The sequence below is a fragment of the Myxine glutinosa genome, chromosome 13, assembly GCF_964187855.1.
Source record: "Myxine glutinosa chromosome 13, kmMyxGlut1.1, whole genome shotgun sequence".
Classification (NCBI taxonomy): domain Eukaryota; kingdom Metazoa; phylum Chordata; class Myxini; order Myxiniformes; family Myxinidae; genus Myxine; species Myxine glutinosa.
This window is the reverse complement of record NC_136273.1, coordinates 8299711-8326472: the sequence shown is the minus strand read 5'-3', so window position 1 is coordinate 8326472 and position 26762 is coordinate 8299711. Positions and strand designations below refer to the sequence as shown.

General features: G+C 40.7%; 1 protein-coding gene across 1 annotated transcript in view; it reads right to left on the bottom strand.

The window, feature by feature from the left end:
• Window positions 1-12080: 12080 nt before the first annotated feature.
• The window catches only part of LOC137438422 (proton-coupled zinc antiporter SLC30A2-like), a 44438-nt gene continuing 29756 nt past the window's right edge, over window positions 12081-26762 (bottom strand). The window contains exons 6-8 of the mRNA XM_068133541.2: window positions 26644-26749; window positions 16717-16851; window positions 12081-13022 (exon numbers count right to left, since the gene is read on the bottom strand). Coding sequence (XP_067989642.1) covers window positions 12877-13022; window positions 16717-16851; window positions 26644-26749 — 387 coding nt within the window. The 3' untranslated portion in view covers window positions 12081-12876. The remainder of the gene's footprint in view (window positions 13023-16716; window positions 16852-26643; window positions 26750-26762) is intronic.

Genomic DNA, 26762 nt, shown 5'->3' with positions numbered 1-26762 from the left:
TCAACGGTGAAGAATCAATTAAAAAAGAAATCGAATTCCAATCTTCACCAAAATTGAATCAATCCGTCCTTGTCACATACACAATCTGTACACAAAATTTCGTCCGAATCCGTCCAAAAATTTTCGAGATATCCTGTTCACAAACAGACAGACAAACACGGATAGGAGTGAAAACATCACCTGCACCCGCCTTCGGTGCCGCAGGTAACCAATGGCAGAATGAAAATGTAAATTTTAACCTGTTTTGCTCGTGAGTGTTTTGAGATGGGTTGTGCATAACAAGTATGACGTGCATGTGGATGTGGACGGTCACAGTCGCTGCCATGGCAGGCAAGTCTTAAAGCATCCATGGTCCATTTCATCCCGGGCTCCATGGTAAACGGACCTAATGACGCTTGAAAGTGATTTTCTCTTTCGACCACGTCTCGGCCTGGCACGTTGCTCCAAATGCCCCCATTCCATTCTCACCTCTTCATCTTACTATAATTCACCAAATGTCCGTCCGTTCGTTCCCAGGTACTGCGAAAACGGCTGAACCGATCGCAATTAAATTGTGGGTGGGTAATCCTGGGACCCGCTGGAGTAAAATAGGCCATATTGTTTTTCCAATTTCAGCTTTGGTCTCCAGCATTTTCAGGTTTGGTCTTCCGCCTAATGTTATTTTCCCACACCTCTGGAAACGCTTCTTTTTCTTTCGACCTTCCTGCATAAGTTTTCGCTTTTTGGTGGATAACTCCAAAATATCCTGAAGCCCCAAAATACCCCGAAGACCAAAAACACCGAAAATACCCAAAATAGCCTTAAAGGCTCTGGGGCTCCAAAAGACCCTGAAGACCCAAATGGCCCCGAAGACCCAAAAGACCCCAAAGACACAAAACACCCTGAAGACCCAAAATACACTGAAGACCCAAAACCCACGAAGATCAAAAACACCATAAAGACCCAAAAGACCCAGAAGACCCAAAACACCCCAAAAACCTGAAAGACCCAAAAGACCCCGAAAACCCAAAACACCATGAAGACCCAAAACACCATTAAAGGTCCAGAGGATCTAAACGACTCTGAAGACCCAAATGACCCTGAAGACCCAAAACACAATGAAGACCCAAAATACCTTGAAGACCCAAAAGACACCTAAATGGTCAACGATGCCTATCCCTCTGAAATGACGAGTGGTGAGGCACGTGGGGCGCGCCTAGTTACACTAGTTGATGTAATGTAATATCCTGCTTAGATTCCACTTTAATAAGAGATGATGATTCCTACAAAGTTTGCTTGTTTTTGTTTGCTTGTTATGCAGCAATTTTTTAAATTCCTTGACTGTATATCCAAGGGTTCCAAAAAAAAAGGAATTATAGGTTGGAAGAATTAATGTATAAAGCAAATAATACGTGTACATTTACTGGACTGTTTATTTATTACATATGCAATACTGACAGAAATGTACATTTATGCATTCAAAATCTGGGTGTATCAAAGGGAGGTGCAAAGTTCTCCTCCCTTTATATAAGGGATTGTTTCTCGATGCAGCATTAACATGGGGACTGAAAATACGTTTCTCACCGGACGAAATCGGCTGCAAGTTTCAGAACGAAATGCTTTGTACATCGAGGTAATATGCTCCAAATTTCAGCAACATCTGTTTCCACATTCTTGAGTTTTATTTAGGAAACCCTCGAATTTTCGTTGGTGTCTGTCCGTCCGTCGGTCCATCCGTCTGTCCATCCGTTGGTATGTCTGTCCATCGGCCTGTCCATCCATCGGTCTGTCCGTCTGTCCGTCGGTCCGTCGTCCTGTCCGTCCGTCCGCCCAAAATGTGTTGGTGCTCATATATCAAGGGCTATACATTGAAACAAGCCGAAACTTGGAATATGCATCGGCCAACAGGTCTAGTTAATGGCTTTCTAAACAAATTCCACCTAAGTGCTGTAGTTTTTGCTTTAAAATTAAATGATATATAAATAAACATATACACACTTTATACTATCGTGTCAGCCCCGGCGGTTAACACCACTGGGTGACGAATAACTGTAATGGTCCTTAATTCCCGAGGCATGTAGCTGAAACTGGCAGTCGGTCTATCGTGAGCGGGTGAAGGAACAAAGTGATTACCTCAGGCGGAAGCCGCACGGGTTTATTCTCGGACCCACAAACAAATATTAAAAACAAATAAACATACAACAAATGAAATAAATGCCAAAATAATGAATTTAATTAAATAAAGCACGACTATGAAATGAAAATTGAGGTAAAATTAAATCTTAATTTGAGACGTCTCTTTTCTGACACAAATACACAACAGGGGAATTATAAAATAAAATAAATCGTTTTAAGCCGGCCGGCACTCAGCTTGCTCAATGAGATCGTTGAATGAAGTCGGCAGTAAAGAGTGGCCCGAGCCGCTCGCTTGGGAAACCCCCAACAATGGCACTGAGTCGCTCTCCACAGCCCACGTAGTGAGATAACTCGTTCAGGCGGTCCTCTTTCGGTCGCCACTCCAACTGAAGCACCACGAGCCCCATAAACCGCCATGAAAACCTCCTTTTCACAATCACAAAAGTCCACACGAGCTCCGCAAAGTTCTCTTCACACAAGCCAGGAACCACCAAGTCAGAGACAAAGAGGGACTGCCTGACACGAAAGCCCTGACCGAGAGAGAGAGAGAGAGTCTTCTTCTTCCTGTTTGAACCTTCCTTGCTCTCTGACGTTACGCCGACCAACGGCCAAGATCTCTCGAATCACCCTATGGTCGTGCTCGACCAAAGACGAACTTTGGGGCATGGCCTGCCGCTTTTCTTGGCGTGAGCATCATTAAGGTGTGGCTTACTTGCCTATTGGTACTGCCTGGCTTGCAGGGAATGGTTGTTGTTGTTGTTGTTGGTGTTAAAAACATGAGTTTTTATGGCCGGACTTGTTGTAGTTGTAAAAAACGTAGGGAAAAGCCAAAGGAGGCAATGACAAACTGGGGGAAAACTAACTTAACCCCTATCTAGATAATGCCTTTCGCCCCCTGTGTGAAGACATATAAACAACCTTAAGCTCCAGTTTCCCTACTTAATACGTACATTGGGATGTCTCATATGCGTCCACAGTCCGTGCTATCCCTATACAATCCCACCTGTACTATGTTAATTCATCCTCTACCCCTACAAATGCAACAATGTCTCTTTACAAATATTATTACACAAATCGAATGTACTGGCCCAATGGCCTAACTAATGGATAAGGCATCGGACTCCCAACATGGCGATTGTGGGATTGAATCCCGTATGGGTTGAATATTTTTTTACCCTTACTTTTCAAGTCTTTTATATCGTCTTGAATAAAGTCTTGTACGATGAACAAATGCATTTTGTTCGTATTTAAAATCTATCTTGTGAAAAATTCCAGGGGCATAGAAAAGGCCCCTTCATATAAGGTCATGTGCCATGTGGCAAAGTAGAGAAAAGAAGGGACATTCCATAGCTTGTAGAAAATGCCAAACAATATAAAAGAAGGGACATTCAAAAATCTCGTGTGCATGCTGTACTACCCTTGTGTTCTTAGGAGGAACCAAGTAATGCTTTAGAAAGGTTTATATAATGGGGTGCCCTACATCTGGCAAATAAAATACATTTACTTCTTCGTGTAGCTGCATGAATCAAATTGCCCCCCTCAAAGTCCGTGTCTCCGTGGCCCTGCCTGTCCTGCATGCTCACCAAGTCTGGGTTGTCAGCGGTAGCGCTTTGTGCATTGTTTCTGGTGGTTTTTATTAATTAGTGTGTTTAATGGGCGACTTTGGCTTTATGTGTGGGTGCTGTGTCAAAAGGAACAAAGGAATAAATTACAGAGGCAATCACACACAGGGAATCAATTACCCATAATCCCTTGCTAATTAACAAGCCCCACTCCTCTGATGGGGATGAAGATACAAGCTTACCCGACACATGGTCTACAGAAATTCCCTACTTATGGTACATCAAGGTTTCTTCTTCTTCACGACAGTCGGAGCACACGACCTATGCATTCTACCAGATCTACAGCATCACTACCCCCCACAAACGTAACAATATTTATATATATAAATATTTATATATATACAGTCGTGGCCAAAAATATTGGCATCCTTGCACTCTTTTCAAATAATGCATCATTTCTTCCAGAAAATTGTTGAAATTAAAAAATATTTTGGTATCCACATTTGTATTTCGTTGGTTTGCAGTGGTACAAAACAAAAAAAGCTGAAAAAGTACTAAATCTTAGCTTATTCCACACAGAAATCCTAAAATGGCCCGGACAATATTATTGGCACCGTTTAGAAGTTGTTAGAAATAATTAGATTTCAAGCAGGTGATTCTCCTTTGCCTTGGAATTGAACTCACCTGTGGTGAGTATTGCAGGTGCCTGCAATACAACAATCATTCATTCAACCAGTTTGAATAGAGAAAAGGAGTTCATTGGCATCCTTGCACTCTGCTGTTTTGCTGTTTCATTCGGCTGTTTTTTGTCACTGTTTGTACCGCAATGAGCATGGAGAAAAGAAAGAAAATAAGAGAATTGTCTGAGGAGGTGACACAAGATTATAGCCAAGCATGGATAATCTCAAGGCTACAAGTCCATCTCCAGAGACCTTGATGTTCCTGTGTCCACCATATGCAATGTTATCGGGAAGTTTAAGGCCCATGACACTTTAGCAAACCTCCCTGGACATGGCTGCAAGAGAAAACTTGATCGAAGATTGCAGGAAAAGATTGTACGAATGGGGGAGAAAGCACCTCGATCAACGGCCAAACAGATTCAAGGTGACCTTCAGACACAATGTACAACAGTTTTAACTCGCAGCATCCATCACCAACTCGATGAAAGGTGGTTCTATGGCAGGAGACCCAGGAGGACCCCACTGCTGAGAGAGAGACATAAGAAAGCCCGACTGGAGTTTTCCAAAACACACCTGAACAAGCCAAAATACTTCTGGGAGAATGTCCTGTGGACAGATGAGACCAAATTAGAGCTTTTTTGTAAGGCACATCATCTCTATGTTTGCAGAATACAAAATGAAGCCTTTAAAGAAAAGAACACCTTCCCTACAATCAAACATGGAGGAGGTTCATTGATCTGGAGTCACCCTTCAAATCTGGGAGAACTGGAACAGTTTGCACAAGAAGCGTGGATCAAACTGCCAGTCGAGAGGTGTATGAAGCTCATTCATGGCTATAGGAAGCACTTGACTGCAGTTAATTTGTCCAAATATTAAGTCAAGGGTGTCAATAATTTGTCAATGCCATTTTTTTTCTGACTATAAAGGATATATGAAGTTCTGAATCAAAAACAAAGGTTGTCATTTTCTACTTATTTTTCGAGAAAATTGTGAGTTATTAGAAAAAGGTGCAAGGGTGGTAATATTTTAGGCCACGACTGTATATATACATTTATATTTATACTGTCAAAGCACTGAGAACCTTCACTTACCCAGTTTGCATACCCTAAGTCTAGATCTGCACTACACATTCCAAGGTGTAATAACCATGACCCTAGACTTTGTGTACAAAACATCAAGAATTATTGAAAATAAATTAACAGTTGACAAAGAGAAATGAAAATTCCAAATAAAATCTTAATTCAGCACAGTAAACCCATTGTGTTTGCACATTTGGCCCCTCCTTACGCATCCTCCTCTTCTCCCCACAATAGAGTAAATCTCACGCTCTACCTTGACCCCATTTCACCCCAGAGCATACGTGCTCAATAAACCGCCTGTAAAACTAAAAATGAAAAACAACTTTTTAATTAATAAAAAAGTTTTTGCTATTTCAAATACAGTAGTTTCCCCTTCGTTTTGGATTCTCTAACATCTAAGGAATTCCAGAAAAATTGAATGATAAGGCAATTACACTGTGACAGATTCCAAATTCATTCAAAATTGCAGTATATAGTACTTTTTTCTTTTTTTACCTTCGCAAAAGCGGAAGGTTATGTTTTGATCGCTGTGTATTTATTTGTATGTCTGTGTGTGTGTGTGTGTGTGTGTATGTTATTCGCATAACTCAAAAAGTATTCAACCGAATTGCATGAAATTTGGTGGGATGATTGGTTATTATACGGGACACATTTGATTAGATTTTGGGAGCAATCGGGTCAAAGGTCAAGGTCAAGGTCACGAAAAGGTCAAAATCGTATTTTTACCATAGCGCGGTCAATTTTTATCCAATTGGCATGCAACTAATGCCAAAATGTTCAGAATTCAATGCCCGATCTTGTGATATACGACATGACCCAGTGAAGACATTACCCTTGTTAGCGGTTGGGGGTCAAAGGTCAGGGGGGTCACGACCTTGCAAAATGTGCGTTTTTTGTCATAACTCGGTCAATTCTTATCCGATTTGCATGAAATCAGCACCAAACTGTTCACTGTTCTGTTCCCTACACTCCCATGCCAAGTACAGAACAGTAGCTGCGGCGAAGGTATGCGCTCTACCGAGTGCCCGTTCTAGTTTCCGAATATCTCAATTCCCCTTCTCTCAAGTCAGCTTGTCTTGCTCTAGCTAGAGTCGTGCTCTGGGTTGTTAGGGTTGTTAAGGTTAGGGTTAGGGTTAGGGTTAGGGTTAGGGTTAGGGTTAGGTTAGAGTTAGTGTTAGGGTTAGGGTTAGTGTTAGGGTTAGGGTTAGGGTTAGCGTTAGCGTTAGGGTTAGGTTAGGGTTAGGTTAGGGTTAGGTTAGGGTTAGGGTTAGAGTTCGGTTAGGGTTCGTCGTGCATGTGCTCCACATTCAGATGTAGAAACGACAAATCCCTTTACACACAAAGGACCATGGGATACAATCAATGGCGACTGCAAGAGGACGAAATGTAGTGAGAGATTAAATAAATTCGATCATCACTCACAGGGCCGCCTTGCCCCTTCGTTCCAGCTACGTGAACCGGAAAATGCACTTGTGCGATATCACACGCTCGGGCCCAACGTTACTCTGTGTCCGTCGGGCTGCGTAGCACTCCATCCGCCACGTGCTCCGCATCACAAGCACAGCAAGTCGCTCATCCTGCCCTCAATGGAAGTCTTCATATCAACAAGGCAACTACCTTTCGGAAAACAAAACACCACCTCATTCGGAGGAAATAATGCAACTTGGTAAATTTAGCCGAAAACCATGAGCAATTGCACACCTCCTGCAATGGCGTCCCGTGACCTTCTCAATTTTCCCTACACTGGACAGGGATGTGTAGCAGTTTATTGTAATTACCTGATCAGATGAGCGTATATAGGCAGCCTGTCATTAATTTGACTTGCATCTAATTGCAACAAACATCTTTATGGCGCTTCGCATGGAGGAAATGTTGATGCTCATGATGTTGGACATCACCATCTGCACACCACAGTCACGTGACGTCCCCTTCCCCCTTGGGCGGCAATTAACATATGGCACACATTGCGTGCATCCTTCGGGAGGAAGATCCTTCGGTCGTAGCGACGTCATATCTGAGCGCTGCCCTCTGGGTAGCGATACTACAGCTGATGGTGACTTCATTTTGAATACAAATTTGACGCCATCACCTGAAAACGATCAGGTTCAATACATCCGGTCCCACCACATGTTGGAAGTGAAGTAGGTACAAGTCCGGCTACAACTGGGCTGGGAGCTGTTTCTTGCGAATTGCAGGGTTTTGTTAATGTAGACTGGGAGGTTATGACAAGAAATACACGAGCACTCGGTAGAGCGCAGAACTCCGCCAGGTTTAAATGTTTACCTTTTGTATCCCACTGATAGGTCGGACCTAGATTCGGACCTGAACCAAAATCGAACCAATTCGTCCTTGTCCCACACCCAACCAATCCACCAAGTTTCATCTGAATCCGTCCACAACATTTTCAGATGTCGTGCTCACAGACAGACAAACACACAGACAGACAGACAGACACACGACACCTTCGGTGACGGAGGTAAGGGCATTTCCAAAGCAATTCCATAGTTATACAGACTCAAACATCTTGGTTTTTGAAGAAAAAGTTTCCAGGTGTTCTGTCGAGGAGGATTTCTACCATATAAAACACAATGTGTCTTTGTGTGATGTCTGTCCCCCTTCATAAAGGTAGGTTCCCAGTTTTAAAGGCTTTGAGTAGTGCTTTCGGGGGGATTTCAGTGGGTGGTTTAATGGGCAATCTTTGAACACGACTGTGTGTCCACCAGTTAAAATACCTAAAAGACACAGAGGACCCAAAATACTCCAAGGACCCAGAAGACCCCAAGGATCCAAAGGATCCAAACAATCCCAAGGATCCAAACCACCCAGAGGACTCAAAAAACCCCAAGGACCCAGAAGAGCCCAAGGACTCTGAAGAGCCAAAAGACCCCGAGCACCCAAAATACCCCAAAGACCCAAAGGACCCAAAATACCCCAAAGACCCAAAGGACCCAAAATACCCCAAAGTCCCTCAAAGACCCCGAATACCCAAAAGGTCCCAATGACACAGAAGACCCAAAAGACCCAGATGACCCCCCCCCCCCTTCCCACGCCTCCTGCCCCCAAGCCCTCTCCCTCCCACACTTCTCCCTGCTCTCAAATGTTGTGGTTGTGTGCTTCACCTTCTCTCCCCATCTTGTCTTCCGCTCCCTCTTGTATTTTGTTTGTCTGGTTGATTTGTTTGTGAAATAAATGTTAGCTCTTTCACGAGCCTCGATTCAGTATACAAAAAAAAAAAAAAAAGAAAAAAAGAAAAAGAAAAAAAAAGATGACCCTTAAAGACCCTGAAGACCGAAAGACCCCAACACCCTTAAAACACAAAAGACCATGAAGGCCCAAACGACCCCTAAGACCCAAAATACCCCAAAGACCGAAAGGACTGAAAAGACCCCAAGACCAATTCACACCTAAAAGACCACAAAGACCCAAAAGACCCCGAAGACCCAAAATAACCCAAGACCAAAAATATATCAAAGAGCCAAAAGACCGAAAAGACCCTGAAGACTCCAAAGACCAAAAATATCCCGAAGACCAAAAAGAGCCCCGATACCAAAAAGAGCCCGAAGACCAAAAAGAGCCCAAATACTCAAAATAACCTGCAGACCCTTAAATACCAAAGAGACTGAAAATACCCCCGAAGACCCTCAAAGACCCTGAGGACTGGAAAGACCCGAGGACCCCAAAGATACAGAGGACCCAAAAGACTCAAATGACCCAAAAGAACATGAGGAAACAAAAGACCCTGAAGACCCTGTAGGCACAAAAGACCATGAACACCCAAAAGACCCTGAGGACCCAAATGTCCCAGAGGACAAAAAAAAATCCTGAGGATGCAAAAGACCCTGAGCAGCCTCATGGTCGGTGTACAGACGCGATTTTTTAAAATCACAATAAATACCATGTGCTGGGAGGTGAAATTCGTTGCACATGATGTGCTGCACCCAGAGTAAACTGAGTGTTCATTTACGTCCGTAGGATGTCTAATAAATAAAGAAGACTAGAATATAAAACCGTCGCTTTGCTGATGGAAATACCAATCTTCGCTCCATTTAGGAATCTTGGTTTTATTGTGCATTTCTTTGTCCCTGGCTTTATTTTTTATTAAACCTTTTTTTATTGTTGCATTCAAAATCCGTGTCGGTTTGAGTTGATTACCAGGGTCGAAGACATCCAGTGCAGGTAAGAGCTTCGCTATCCTTCGCTGCCCTCATCCCCCGCACGTATTCACACCGCCATTGGATTGAATGCCTCAGAGTGTAAAGCTCGATCAGCTACCCGTTACCTTGGAGAATCATAATCCCCGGGAACACGACAGTATATATATATATATATATATATATATATATATATGTATATATATATATATATATATATATATATATATATATATATATAAATTATATATATATATATATATACACACACGTGACCCCGCTAGTTGTGGGGGATACGTTCCTGGGAAATCCGCGAATAGCGAAACCGCGAATAGCGGGGCATTGTTAAATCAATGGGAAAAGGGGGACTATGTTCCTGAGTCGCGAAAATCCGCGAATAGAGAGGCCCAAACCATGTATGGCGAGGCAAAATCCACGAATGGTGAGGCAAATCCAAAGAATGTCAACGATAATCCGCGAAGGTCGATGAAAGTCCCGCAAATAACGCTGCTCAAACCATAGCATGTGGTTTGAGCAGCGCTTCTTCTTCTTGCACTTCTTCAACATAATGTGGATTAGCATCACTCCAAAGGTAAACATTGTGTGGAGATGAACTGAGGTAAACAGCACACTCATCACTAAACACAACCTTTGGCCTTTTAGGAATTGGATCGAAGTGCTGCAGCGCTCTGTCACAAGCTGTCAACCTGTTTTCATGATCTGCATCTGACAATTTACAAATGACATTTAGTTTATATGGTTTCATGTGAAGGTCTTCCTTCATTGTGCGACGTAACCAGGAATCCAAAACATCCAACTCTGCAGAACGTTTCGTTAATGATTTTTTTCTGAGATCTGAGAACGGATGTTTTAATGTTTTGAATTCCCAAATCACTATTTTTTGTTCGTCCGATGTTCTTGCTGTCGATTGCACTTCCAGTGTAGAATTCCTTTTTTCCCAAATTTGAAAATTTGATTTTGATGGTGCGAGATTTTCAAAACGCTCCTCAAAGTCTTCTTGCACCTGTTTCATTACTTGCAAAATCGAAGATTTTTCCAGTATATTGGTCGGTTGCGTTTGTGGTTCCATCTGTTTGTTTGTCTGTCTGTTTGTTTGTCACCGGCCTACAGGTCACAATTCTAAACCTATCGTCACAAAACTTCACCAAGTTGTATAGGTCGTCCTAATTGAGAAGCCTATGGTTTTTGGGGTCAAAAGGTCAACATAAGCCAACATAGGCCAAAGGTCACCAACTTTGCCAAGTTTTTAACATCCTCAATTTTCATCCGATTGACTTGAAATTTGAAGAGGACTTACATATCTGGTCACTGAATTCAACCACCAAGTATTTTTGAGGTCAACATAGACCAAAAGGTCAACATAGGCCAAATTTCTAAAATCCTCAATTTTCATCCAATTGACTTGAAATTTGAAGAGGACTTGCATATCTGGTCACTGAATTCAACCACCAACTATTTTTTGAGGTCAACATAGGCCAAGTTTTTAAAATCCTAAATTTTCATCCAATTGACTTGAAAATTGAACAGCATTTGCACATAGTTACTAAATAGGGAAACTAACTATTTTTGAGGTCAAAAGTCAACTCAAGGTCAACCTTCCAAAATCATCATTTTTTATCTGAAAAATCGTCAATTTTCTTCCTATTGACCCGAGCTTTGATCAAGATTGTCAATTTTTATCTTGATGAAATGGACAATTTGCTGTATCAATGGAATTTTTTTCTTGGGGGTGGAGGGCGGTTTTTGCAAGTATCGTGCTCCGCATGACGTCTTCTTGTTGTTTTGTTTGTGTTTCTTCTCTCGTGGTACCACAGCACTGCTACCAAGCTCTCTTCCACTGTAAATGGACTGCTGTCTGCCATCTTGGTTTAATATATTATTATTTGCAAAATCTAAAATTTTTCAAGTATATTGGTCGGTTGTTATCGTTTGTGGTTCTGTCTGTCTGTTTGTTTGTTTGTCACCGGCCTACAGGTCACAATTCTAAACCGATCGTTATGAAACTTCACCAAGTTGTATAGGTCGTCCCAATTGAGAAGCCTATTGTTTTTGAGGTCAAAGGTCATCTGGAGGTCAAATTTCTAAAATCGCCATTTTAAATCCGATTGACTTGAAAATTGAATAGCATTTGTATATTGAGTCACTAAATTGGGAAATTAACTATTTTTGAGGTAAAAGGTCAACTCAAGGTCAAACTTCTAAAATCATCATTTTTCATCTGAAAAATCGTCACTTTTCATCCTGTTGACCCGAGCTTTGATCAAGGTAGTCAATTTTAATCTTGATGAAATGGACAATTTGCTGTATCAATGGAAAACCTTTTGGGGGGGGGGGGGCGGATTTTGCAAGTATCGTGCTCTGCATGACGTCTTCTTATTATAATTGGTTTAATAAATTGATTTTGAAAGGGGTGTGGACTTTCTATTGGCACTGTACCTCTCACCTTCTGAATATAATCAAATATAAATATTTGTGTAAAAAGTTGTTTATTCAACAAATTCCATGATGATGAATATTTAAATGCTCAATAAGCAATGCAGATAGCAAAACGCAAGATTTTCACAAAGTCAGACAAACATCACGTAATCACACACAGACGCCAAAACATTTACCACGTTATGTTGAACGTATCTTGTGCATGAGACACCGCACCGTGACGTCATGAAAACAGTGGATCCTTCCACAACGCACCGAAACATTGATACAGAAAAACAGGACTCCGAAAACACTACGACGTCATCATTGTTGGGCTCGCAACAAACACGAACGTAAAGTGGATTGTGACGTCACGTATTCCCATAGCAACACGCCACGTAGACCCTCCCACATTGCACTTGAAATGGAACACATTCGTGATTTATTGATGAATATGACGACCCTCGGCAATCAGCATTCTTTTCCACGTGTACAATAATTAACCTTAAAGTTACGACAAAAATACCACATTCCCAGCAAAGTTCACAACCACAGGTAACCGAGCGGGAGGTGTTCGCACAACGTGTCAAGGAAACCGATACAGTAATTAATTGATCAAGTAAATGGAATTGCATAATGTGTCAGCAAAACGGAGCGATGGAATGTCGATTCATGGAGCGAGGATTATTGGCAGGATTCAAACGAGGTGGACGAGGTGTCTGACTGCCTCACTACAGGCTGCTCACGTCTTGATTGGTAGATGGAGATTCTCCGCACGGTGAATTGGTACCGAAGGTGATGCTTTGCGACAGGTATCCAGCAGAGGTCTGTCGGCGCAGGCCCACGGCGTCGCTCAGGCCTCGAGCATGCGGCACTCCGGACAGCCGAGCATTTCGTCACTGAAGAGCTCTGCTTGGATGGCGACCATCTGGAACTGGAACCGGCTTTGTAGGACCTCTGTCACAGCGATGGTCAGTTCCTCCGCTTTCGACATGTCCTCTGCAATGTAAGAAAGTGAAAAATAAATGATAAGTACAGATACATTCAAATTACACCGTGAGTGTACACCGCCCCCATGCCAAATAAATAAATAACATCCTCCAGCGTGCCACATTGCCGGGGTGCCGTCCGCGCCCAGCAATGCCACCGTGCAGCTCATAGAGACTGTATTGGGAGGGAGAGGTGTACAGTAATTGATTGATTAATTGCGTAATTAAAATAAATAAAGAATAATCCAAAAATAATTTCTTAATCAATTGGCTAATAGCATAACTAAACCACTAGTGTTTAAATAAACAATTAATTGATTCATCAATAAAGCAAAAATACCATTTACAGCCAAATCACTTGGTCATTGTCGTGTCCAAATATCAGCTTCCTAATTCAAAAGGCGCCTGAGATATTGTCCAGAAGAGAAAGAAAATAAATAAATACTTAATTAATCGATAATAATGAAGAAATTAATTGATTAATCAAAAAATAAATAATACCATTTTTCCCAGAGTACTTGCTCACTATTGTTCCGAAATCTCGGCTTCCTAGCTCAAAGGATGGCTGAGATATCACCCGGACAAACAAACAAACAAACAAGAAAGAAAGAAAGAAACTGGAGTGAAAACTGAGTACTACTCCATTTCTGTGCGTGTCATCGCCGAGCCCCCTTTGGTGCCCGGCGATGACGTCATGCAGCACCTGGGGATGCAATAGGAAAGGGTTCCATGGTGCATAGCTGGTCGACCTGAAGGGGTGGTTGGGTTGGGTGAGAAAGACGGGTGAGGATGAACGTGCAATCAATGTGGGTGAGGATTTTTTTTTTTTTTTTTGTATACTGAATCGAGGATCGTGAAAGAGCTGACATTTACTTCACAAACAAATCAACCAGACAAACAAAATATATAAAAAGAGGGAGCGGAAAACAAGATGGGGAGAGAAGGGGAAGCACACAATCACAACATTTGAGAGCAGGGGGATGTGTGGAAGGGAGAGGGCTTGGGGGGAGGAGGCGTGGGAAGGGGGGGGGGGTGGAGGGAGAAGTATAAAACACAAGGACACCAAGGACTTCCAGGACAGAAGTTGGTATTTCAAAAAAGTGGAATTTGGGTGAAATTAGCGGGCGTAGAAAAGATCAAGGTTTTGGATGTCGGGAGTTTTATAGAAGTGTGGAAAGGAAATAATGCACTTTGTAGTGTTTCCCCACAAGGTACTTTGCTATTATTTGTATAAAGGTGTCATTTTGTGTTCTTGGTGTTCTTTTAACTCTCCAACTGTCTTGGTAGTGCTTTCTCTTTAAAATGCTCTTCCTTGTCCACTGCAGTTCAAACCATGGACTTGCAGGGATGAGGAAGTTGAGCGACATTAAACAGGAAACTTATGTTTGCCTGAACTTTCCTGAGTCCTGAGCGCAAACCTCTATTATCTTTCCAACAAAAGCACTACTATTGCTATTACTACAATTACTACTACTACTACTACTACTTTCCACCTTTCTTGAGGAAAGACGCTTCGGCATCATTGGGTTTGGGTCGATCCAGGTGAACATCAATGTCGTGCTCAGTTTTCACTTCCACTTTCACTAACTAAAACAGCGACTGAAGTTAGAAGACTACACACTTACTGTGAAAACGTATGTTAAGCCCAGTTAAAAATAGGCCTTAAGCTAGCACATCGTATAGTTACTTCCTTAAGCTTCTTGTGACATTTATTGTATTGTATGCAGGTATTGCCATCGGGGAGGACTGTCTGCTCTTGTATTCTCCTTATTGTATTCTCTTGCACATAGAAGAGCACGCACTCTTGTATTCTCCTATTCTCCTTATTTTCACATGTCCATTCCACCATGAGTGACAAACGGATTCAACCTCTTTCCTCTGAACTCTCAAGAAAGGTGGTTCTTATTGATTGTGGGCACGTCTCGGGACCAAACGAACCGATTCAGATGAAACCTTTGGAGTTTAGAGCACGCCATCCTCCCAAGCTGACAAAGAACACTACTACTACTACTACTACTACTACTACTACAACTGACACTACTACAATTACTACTACAATTACTACTTTTACTACTACTATTACGATTACTACTACAATTACTTTTACTACTACTATTACGATGACTACTACTATTACGATTACTACTACAATTACTACTACAATTACTTTTACTACTACAATTACTTTTACTATTACGATTACTACTACAATTACTACTACTATTACAATTACTACTACAATTGCTTTTACTACTACAATTACTTTTACTACTACTATTACGATTACTACTACAATTACTACTACAATTACTTTTACTACTACTATTACGATTACTACTACTATTACGATTACTACTACTATTACTACTACAATTACTTTTACTACTACAATTACTTTTACTATTACGATTACTACGACAATTACTACTACTATTACAATTACTACTACAATTACTTTTACTACTACAATTACTTTTACTACTACTATTACTACTACAATTACTACTACAATTACTTTTACTACTACTATTACGATTACTACTACTATTACGATTACTACTACTATTACGATTACTACTACTATTACTACTACAATTACTTTAACTACTACTATTACGATTACTACTACTATTACTACTACAATTACTACTACAATTACTTTTACTACTACTATTACGATTACTACTACTATTACGATTACTACTACTATTACGATTACTACTACTATTACTACTACAATTACTTTTACTACTACTATTACGATTACTACTACTATTACTATTACAATTACTTTTACTACTACTATTACGATTACTACTACTATTACGATTACTACTACAATTACTTTTACTACTACTATTACGATTACTACTACTATTACGATTACTACTACAATTACTTTTACTACTACTTTACGATTACTACTACTATTACGATTACTACTACTATTACTACTACTATTACTATTACTACTACTATTGCTTTTACTACTACTACTATTACTACTACTACTACTTACACTACTACCTACTCCACATTCCCAGCTAGCTATGCATGTCGTGACCCACTTGGGGGTGGATCCTTTTGTGTAGTTCCCTTTCGACAGGGTGAACGTGAGGTTATGGCAGAGATTTGAAATTTGTTCAGGGTGCCGGCGATAACCCACCTATTCTTAACTAAGGACACCATGGGACATTTAACATCGACTAACTAAAGCTGGCAGACAGGACGCCCGGTTTAACGTCCATCCGAGGGACGAAACACATTGAATCACGAAACACCAGGAGGATGGCAGTTCATGGCCGAATCGGGATTCAAACCCAGGCTGCACAGCTCGGAGGGGAGTGTGCGGGTCTCTAGGCCATCCTGCCAGCCAATTGGGGGTGGGGGGAGGGGCAGTGATGGGTGAGTTAATGCAAATAATCTGTTATTTTTCACGTTATTATGTTTGTTCACGTTAAATCTCAAAATGGTCCGAATGCAACAGGACAGACTTCAATACACTGTACTTTGTTATGTGATCTTGGGCCAAAACATCCAGCATGAGTTTTTAAAAGTGATTGTGTAAAAGGTTTTTAGAGGGTGTTTTTGAAACATCAGGCATCATTTTATCATAAAACAGGCCTATGATCTGATGTAACGTTCACTTGATCATGTTAAACAAAGTAAACCCACCTCCGAGCACCTGCCTATTCATAACGTACCAGTAGCTACATGGGCAGTGATGGCACAGTGATTGGCTGTGAGTGCCCAGATATGGAGATCATGTACAGATCGGACACCGGGCACCTTGCACACTGCTTCACGTACTCTGTTGAAGTTCATACCACGTGGTGTACCTGGCAGGGCCAAACAGTGAGACACAGATGCCACTTCATACGGCGAAGGAAGTAAATCAAATGGCAACTGGAAAAAGTGGAGAAAGGACAAGGTGTGGTCCTAAATATGTAATGGGAAAGGAAAAAAGGAACCTTTATACTAAGGGAAGTAACAGTCCATCCATTTTCGGTGGTGACGTGTCAGAGGAATAGCCAATTTATATTCTGTAATTTACATTATCTCAAGACTATTTCAACCAAGGCTCCAAGTTAATTTGTGCGGACAATATTATATATATATATATATATATAGTTATTTTGTGCACACAATTACACATATATACATTTAATCTGTGCAGACAATTATATATATATATATATATATATATATATATATATATATATATATATATATAATCTGTGCAGACAATTATCTTATATATTATTATTTATTATTTTTCATTATATAAAAGAAAGTTTTTGTTTGTTTGTCTGCGCAAGCTAATCTCCTGAACGGTGAAAGATAGGAGTAAACTTCCAATACAAAAAATGTCAGCATGGGCCCCAGGAAGATTTTAGGCTAGGTGGCGAGGCCGGTTGAGGCTGCTTCGGCCAGGCCGGGCCCATTTCGCAATTAAAAGCTGAGCTGAATTATAGTAGTCAATCTTCTACGGCCGCGAGTAAAAGCTGAATAGTAGTAGTAAATTCATTTTATTGTGTAATTTCTATTGTGTAATTTCTGTAGGTCTATCGTCAATATGGCCGCGTCCGAGTGCACAGACAAGTCCGCACAAATATATATAATTTAATATGGAATATATATATATACATATATATATACATATATATATATATATACATTCAAAAAGAACCCTGGCAACGCCGGGTGCTTTCAGCTTGTATATGTATATATATATATATATATATATATCTATATATCTATATATCTATATATATATATATATATATATATATATATATATATATATATATATATATATATATATATATACATACAGACTTGGCATTTAATATGGAATATATTTTTTTCCTTGACTTGGGTTTACTTTTTGAACTCGGTATATCAATCTGGTGAATTTCTTTTACGCTTCGGTGATTTTGTCAAAAGAACCATGTCACTGATTTTCTGTCGCAGCAAGAAATCAATAACAGGATTATATCACAGGTGGCGTGACAAAATGTACGGACAGGTACATTTGACGATTGGCTTCACAATCGGGTATATAAGGGTTGTTGCGTTCTGTATTAGTGGAAAACAACTGCTGCACATCTACAAAAGTTATTGCCGCTTCCCCTGGAGATGGTCCGTCAACTCGACAATGCTGTTTGTCATTTAGTGGTGGCTTTACGAAATTCCGGCATGAAACAGCATGCTATTGCTCTGCAGTATGGCATCACTCAAGGTCAGGTGTCAAAGATCCTGAAACGAAATGCTCAGAGGGGTGTCCCTACTCCAATACCGAGGTCAGGACGTCCCCGCAGAACCACAAGGAGGGACGATCGCCAGCTGCACCAGTTAGTCCGCAATGGCCATACCAAGTCAGCTAAACGGCTTAGGGCTGAGTGGCAGCAACTGACAAATGTGCTTGTATCCAGAAGGCTATTCAACCAACGACTGGTTCAAGCAGGCTATCGTGCCAGGCATCCCCCGAGAAAGCCACGTCTGACCAGACAACACCGCCAGCGCCGATTGCAGTGGGCCAGAGAGCACCGTCAATGGCAGCCAGGACACTGGAATCACATGATCTTCAGTGACAAGTCTAGATTTCAGGTCTATCGTCAATATGGCCGCGTCCGAGTGCACAGACAAGTGCATGAAGCCCACAACGAAGATTGTATAGTGCCAAGAGTCCAAGCTGGAGGTGGTGGGGTGACCGTTTGGGCTGCTTTTCATGCAGGGGGCAAAACTGACCTGGTTGTTCTGAATGGAAACCTGAACCAGTTCAAGCACAGGGCCATTCTGGAAGAAACATTGCTTCCATTTGCTCGTGCAGCCTTTTGAGGAAACTTTGTCATCCAAGATGACAATGCATGGCCTCATCGTGCTCGCATGATCCAACACTTTCTTGCTGACCATGGGTGTAGAGCATATGGAGTGGCCTGCCATGTCCCCGGATATGAATCCGATAGAGAACTTGTGGGCAGAATTAACGTGTCAAATCGACAACTTGGACCAGCAGCCTGCCTCTGTGCGTGAATTGCAGCAGGCTATTGTCACTGCGTGGCAAGCGATTCCTGTCCAAACCTTGGCAAACCTCGTGAACAGCATGCCTCAACGTGTACGTGCTCTCCTGAATGCTCGTGGGGGTTACACGAAGTACTGAACTGTAATTTTACTGTCCATAATCCCAGTCATAATTTAGCTTTTGTTTTTCTTGAAAAAAACTTTGGCTAATGTGCAAAATAAAGAGATACTTCTGGAAAACGTACAGAAGTTTAACACAGTACTGTCTGTGAATTGAGTTCGATATCAGTTTACATCACTTTCAAGGATCAATTTATTTGCTTCAAAATGTCAAATGTGGTTTTTGTTTCTTTTAAAGGTCACATTAACAAAATCTAGAATAATTTCAACATAATTCAAATGAACTTTTGGTTCTAAGTCATCTTGAAAAGTAAGTTCACCCCCACAAAAAAATATTCCATATTAAATGCAAAGTCTGTTTTTACAGACTTAGCATTTAATGAGATTCGGGTGGTGACTTCAGTGCCGGAGGTGCGCAGGTAGTTGGACCTGCTAGTGGAGCCACATGACCCAGCCCCGAAATTGTGCAAGGGCACAGTATGAAAATTTGTGGGAGTGAGACCCAAATTCAGATGGCATCACAGAGTGGACAATGGGAATTCGGTTTTTAGAACCACATAGTTTAAAGATGGCCGATTGGCAGGGTACCACCCCGGGTAGTTTAAATGAGTTAATGTCATTAGAGTAGTTAGGAGATGAGAAACCCCTTCGCGCCATCCACAGCCAATCACCGAGGAGGACGAAGCTCTACACCAGGACCAAGTAAACTGTTTGAGTGTAAGACGCATCATGACGTAATGGGACATTGTGTTTGTTCCATTCCTTCCTTCCTGGGAGGGATTGGGAGACGAATTCGGAGTTAGAGGGGGATATGGAGAAAGACGTAGAGACGAATTTGTATTTGTAAATAATAGGAAGGGATAGGGTAGTGTAAGCCGACGATGGGGGGTACGGACGGTTAGGGATGAGCTTGCTCTGCTCGCTCTTCCGTGCCCCTCATGCTGCATTACCTTGTTTTGCTGTGTACCTTTGCGCCCTTTCCACTTTGCTGGTCGTGTTTTGTCTCTCCCCCCAACCCCAGGACCATTTTGGAGGTGGAACTGTGCAGCACCAGCGACCTGTGCAGCATTCCCTGCTGCATCTTTGTTACACCTGTGCAGCCGAACTGCGTAGCAGTTTGCTGCCATATCCTTGTGTTATAACTTTGCTGCACCTGTTCCTGAAGAGCAGGAATGGTCTGCATGCCGGTCAGGGAGCTAGCCAGTTTGATATATGCACACAGAAGATGCAAGAAGCAAGATGCAAGAAGCAAGCAGCAAATGTGATGATTTTTTAGTGTGTTTGTGTTTTTGCTGTGCTTTCTCTCCCCTCCAATCTTCTCTTCAAAAAGGACAGGTCCTGGGACATAGAGTTGTAAATAAGGATAAGTTTTCTGTGCTTGTATATAAAAATGCTGCCCACCGGCTATAAATTGACAAATTCCGGATTCGGTTAATTGTGGGCGTGATTCTGTTAGATTAGCTACTCAACGCAATAGGGGGGACGGGGGGGGACGACATATTTAGTGTTTTAAAACTGTCGCACCCACGGGTTAGAGTAAATGTTAGGGGGAACCACATCTATATGTCACAGGTAAAAGTAAAAGTAATTTTCCAGATCATTCTCAAAACCGGTCGTTCCATTTTTGTTGGGTTCGACTCGGGGACGAGTCTGACGAGGGAGAGGGGTAGTGTTGCGGTTTTGAGTTTGTACAATAAAGGTTAAATTTCCCCCTCATAGTTTAGTCACACAACAACATGTAGCCTCGCGATAGTTCAGTTATCTCTTAGTATTTGTGAGCATAGTCCTTTTCCTGTGTTAGTTTTGCGTTGAGTAGAATAATGAGAGTAGTTCCTTCATTGCCTTATGCCGCCCTATGCCTCATTATGCTGCCTTTGGCTTTTTGGCACGAATTAACCCGAGGCAGGCCTGGCAAATCGAGCAGGGACCGAATGAGGGCGGCGGAGAAGCTGACGGTAAGCGCGAGCCGCCAATCAGGGCTCGAAGGGAGTGGCTGCGGCAATGCGTCACAGGGCGTGGTTGGAACATTCGAGAAGGCTAAGGGGGTTCGCTATATAACCCGTTGCACGAAGCCCCCACAGTAGTTGAGTGGAGAGGTGAGCTTGTGAGTTCTGTTGAGAGTTAGCAGTTCGGGGAGAGGTGAGCTTGTGCATTGAGTTATTGGAGAGGCGCGTGTTGATGAGAGTTATGAGTTCTGAGAAAAGACGCGCATTAACTAAGTTATAAGCTCTTACCAAATTGGACGCTCGGTTGAGCTTGAGGCCGAGCCTCTATTGGGTTACGTGAGTGATAGCGCGCTGGTAACTCAACGCGCTGTGGAAAACCTGCAAGCCGCCGAGAGACGCGTACATTTCCTTCCACCTTCCTGCCTGCTGCCCTTTGTTCGAGAGACGCGCTCCAAGGATCCCTTCCACCACCTGCTTGCCTTCATCGCGGGACGTGCTGTGACCGTGGAGAGCCACGCTGGGCAAAGCCGTTCCTGGATGACCAAGGCAGCGTGTGAACACCATCCTACCTGCATTTCCCCTTTGTGAGTGTGATCGGGCCCGTGTCTGGGGTTAATATAAGACTGCTTAAGTTCTGCTCTGTGTCTGCTTTCTACCGACTTGTACATACTTGTGTAAATAGTAATTAAATAGTGTTCTTCCTTTATTCGACCGTCTCGTGTTTTCCATCATTGGCTAAGCGTGGTACGAATAGAACCGCTCTAATCGGGTTCCAATACTAATGGTAAATGCACGGACCACATGGTACGCAATCCGCTCGGTGTACCAAAATTACACATGGCTCGTGCAAGCCTTGGTTCCCCGCTTCCGTGGCGGCGCAGGTATTTAGGTACGTGCGAGACTTGTCCCGAAACCCTATCTTGCGTTTGCCCGGAAGGGGCGTTTCAAGTCTTGGTTACGCCGGCCCAGAAAGAACAAGGGGCTTAATCTCCCCTTGGTAAGGGTAGGAAGGGCGGCGGAAAACCGTAACAATATATATATATATATATATATATATATATATATAATTAGGACATTAATGAAGAGTTAATTATTCATTAACGCAAGGTACACAAATAAGCTCTTTGGTGTTTTAAGCCCTACCGGAGTTTCGCTGCAGCTGCAGACATTCACACGTAGCATGGAAAAGACAATCGCAACGCTACATGAGCGTTTACCTTGTGTAGCTTTTCTTGGTTGCTTTATACAGCTTTCTTTGATTCGAAGAGCAGGACGTCAATTATAAAGATCCTAGCCACCTGGGGATAATAGAATAGGTGAGAGCTGATTGGTTCTTTCCTCCTATTACGGGTGTGAGGCATGATTGGTTCTTGGTATTTATAATGATTGCTATTGGCATTGCACATCGTACATGCTTGGGAGCCTAGGCGATGTGCGTTTCTGTCTATGTTGTCGCTGATGACTCGCCAACAAGTGATGATACCAGTATGGCGGTATATGGGGTGTGTAGCTTTTGGATTTCCATGTATGTACTACTTGTGAAGGACACCGTGGGGTCTTAAACGTTCAGCAACTGATGCCGGCAGACGGGGCGCCTGGTTTAACTAACCTAGAGATGTCACACACATATTGATGTAAAACATCACGATGGGAGGTTAGAGCTGGACTGAGATTCGACTCTCGAGGCAGTTAGACAATGTAGAGGCGAGTGCACATACGTCTAGGCCATCCTGCCAGCCCTCATGTTTTACAGCAGGCCAAAATCAATGAGCGAAGCAAAAAATATTCAGATTATTGTTCAGTACATAAAATTTAAACGTTTTGATTGCTTGTTGTACCACATTTAAAATGCCACATTTTTGGGTTTTTTAATTTCTAAACGCACGAGGTCCAAAGAACCAATCGCATAAATTTCAACTGGATACATCAAATCTATATATAAAGAAAAACAAAAAAAACAAATTTCAACTGGATATAAGAAATCTGCGAAAAAAATAAAATAAAAACAACCTTAAATTTCAACTAGATACAAGAAATCTGTAAAAAAAACCCAAAAAAACAACCTCAAATTTCAACTGGATACAAGAAATCTGTAAAAATAAATAAAAACAACGTTAAATTTCAACTGGATACAAGAAATCTGAAGAAAAAAAACAACCTTAAATTTCAACTAGATACAAGAAATCTGTAAAAAAAAAACAAAAAAAACCCCTTAAATTTCAACTGGATACAAGAAATCTGTAAAAAAAAACAACATAAAAACCTCAAATTTCAACTGGATACAAGAAATCTGTAAAATAAATAAAAACAACGTTAAATTTCAACTGGATACAAGAAATCTGAAGAAAAAAAACAACCTTAAATTTCAACTAGATACAAGAAATCTGTAAAAAAAAAACCAAAAAACAACCTTAAATTTCAACTGGATACAAGAAATCTGTAAAAAAAACAACATAAAAACAACCTCAAATTTCAACTGGATACAAGAAATCTGTAAAAATAAATAAAAACAACGTTAAATTTCAACTGGATACAAGAAATCTGAAGAAAAAAAACAACCTTAAATTTCAACTAGATACAAGAAATCAGTAAAAAAAACAACAAAAAACAACCTTAAATTTCAACTGGATACAAGAAATCTGTAAAAAAAACAACATAAAAACAACCTCAAATTTCAACTGGATACAAGAAATCTGTAAAAAATAAATAAAAACAACGTTAAATTTCAACTGGATACAAGAAATCTGAAGAAAAAAACAACCTTAAATTTCAACTGGATACAAGAAATCTGAAAAAAAAAAAACCTTCAATTTCAACTGGATACAAGAAATTTGTAAAAAAAAAAAAACCAAAAAACAACCTTAAATTTCAACTGGATACAAGAAATCTGTAAAAAAGTAAAAACAACGTTAAATTTCAACTGGATACAAGAAATCTGTAAAAAAAAACAACCTTAAATTTCAACTGGATACAAGAAATCTGTAAAAAAAAACAACATAAAAACAACCTCAAATTTCAACTGGATACAAGAAATCTGTAAAAATAAATAAAAACAACGTTAAATTTCAACTGGATACAAGAAATCTGAAGAAAAAAACAACCTTAAATTTCAACTGGATACAAGAAATTTGTAAAAAAAAAACCCAAAAAACAACGTTAAATTTCAACTGGATACAAGAAATCTGAAGAAAAAAACAACCTTAAATTTCAACTGGATACAAGAAATCTGAAAAAAAAAAAACCTTCAATTTCAACTGGATACAAGAAATTTGTAAAAAAAAAAACCAAAAAACAACCTTAAATTTCAACTGGATACAAGAAATCTGTAAAAAAAAACAACCTTAAATTTCAACTGGATACAAGAAATCTGTAAAAAAAAACAACATAAAAACAACCTCAAATTTCAACTGGATACAAGAAATCTGTAAAAATAAATAAAAACAACGTTAAATTTCAACTGGATACAAGAAATCTGAAGAAAAAAACAACCTTAAATTTCAACTGGATACAAGAAATCTGTAAAAAAGTAAAAACAACGTTAAATTTCAACTGGATACAAGAAATCTGTAAAAAAAACAACCAAAAAACAACCTTAAATTTCAACTGGATACAAGAAATCTGTAAAAAAGTAAAAACAACGTTAAATTTCAACTGGATACAAGAAATCTGTAAAAAAGTAAAAACAACGTTAAATTTCAACTGGATACAAGAAATCTGTAAAAAAAAATAAAAAAAACCCAAAAAACAACAACATTAAATTTCAACTGGATACAAGAAATCTGTAAAAAAAATAAAAACAACCTTACATTTCAACTGGATAGAAGAAATCTGTAAAATAATTTTTAAAAACCCTTAAATTTCAACTGGATACAAGAAATCTGTAAAATAAATAAAAACAACCTTAAAATGTCAATACAGTGATTTGCATCCATTACGAGATGTCGTTTAATGTGTAATGTAAATTAAAGTTTTCCTTCTAGTTTGTATTGAGTGTAAGATTAGGGGATTACAGTTAATAGAAACGAAGCAATTGATTTAAAATAAATCGCCATTATTATTGAAAACTCATCAAATCGCACATTAACCTCCTCCAGTTAATATGTACAAATGGTGGAATGAAAAGGGCTGTTGATGCAACAAAAACTTTAATGACATCATAAGACATTAAGACTAAGGGGCCCCACATCCCGTACCACACACAAAACATCACATGATGTGATATTTAACCTCGTCACCACTCAGCCACACATCCCTTAAACCAAAACGCAAAACCACCAATCAGCGCCACACAGGCTCAGTGTTTGGACGGACTCGGACGAAACTTGGTGGACATGTTGGGTGTGTTACAAGGACGAACTGATTCGATTTTGTTGAAGATCCGGATCTGGATACGAGAATTTTTTTTAAGACTCAGTGATTTTTCATAATTGAGAGATATGGCAAAGAACAATATACCGATACAGCATGATATTTCAAAAGGTTCTGGACGAGTTATGACAAAACTTGGTGGATGAGTTGGTTAGGGGACAACAACAACAAGCAATTCGATTATTGTTCAAGGTCCTGATCCACATCTTCCAGGAAACTATCCTGTTTCCTGGACACTGCTAGGATTTCCAGGATAGAGGTCGGTATTTCAAAAAAGTGGATCTGGGGGGTGAATTAGCGGGGGTAGAAAAGATCAAGGTTTTGAATGGGGGAAGATAAGAGATGGTGGCGAACAGCTGTTTGAAAGACCTGGATGGAGGAGTGGGATTGAAGAGAGTGAGGGAGTTTGTTCCAGAGGCAGAAGAAAAGCGGAATGAAAGAGTGAAGGTGAGCAGAGAGTCTTGATTTTAGCGTTTTTGTGATAAGTTTGAGTCTTTGTCTTTGTCCTTCTGATAGGTTTGAACAAAGTCGGACCATGCATGTCAAGAAATGGTTGGAGACACGTTTGTGTAACAAAATGGCCACCAGTCGGCCATATTGGATCTGATCTCGAAAGAAAGTGACGTACATATGTAAACAATCATTCTTTATCTGTGTGTCACGTTTGAACCACATGAGTAAATGCATGTCCGAGAAAAGGTTGAGGATGTGTTCAACATTAGGTTTTTTTACAACGAAAATGGCCGCCAGTCGGCCATCTTTGATCACATCACGAAGCAAAATGATTTGCATATGTATATACCATCATGTATTGTGTTTGTGCCATGAATTAAAAAATTCGGTCCATACATCTCCGAGATATGGTTGCGGATGCACGGACGGACGGACAGACGAGACCCAATTCAAAAGCCCCCGTTTTGGACCAAGTGCGACGGACGCTAATGAACGTAAACTTCCATACGAGGTACAACACGGTCAGGAATATGTCAACATCAACACTTAGTGTGTCTCCACAAAGAATCACATTGCCAACTCACTAAATGCCATTTCACTGTCTCCCTTCGCTCGTACAGCACAAATGTAAAATGATGAAAAGACGTCACTTGACGTCATATTGGCGAGAAGAAAAGCACATCTTTCGGCCATTACTGCATGAAAACAGGAACATCTCACCTTCCATCAGGATGATGAAGACGTCTCGAAGGATTGTCAGTGTGGTTCCAAGGACGAAGAATGAGAAGAAAAACGTGCAAATCGGATCAGCGATCTTGCACTCGGGCTGTAAATGCACA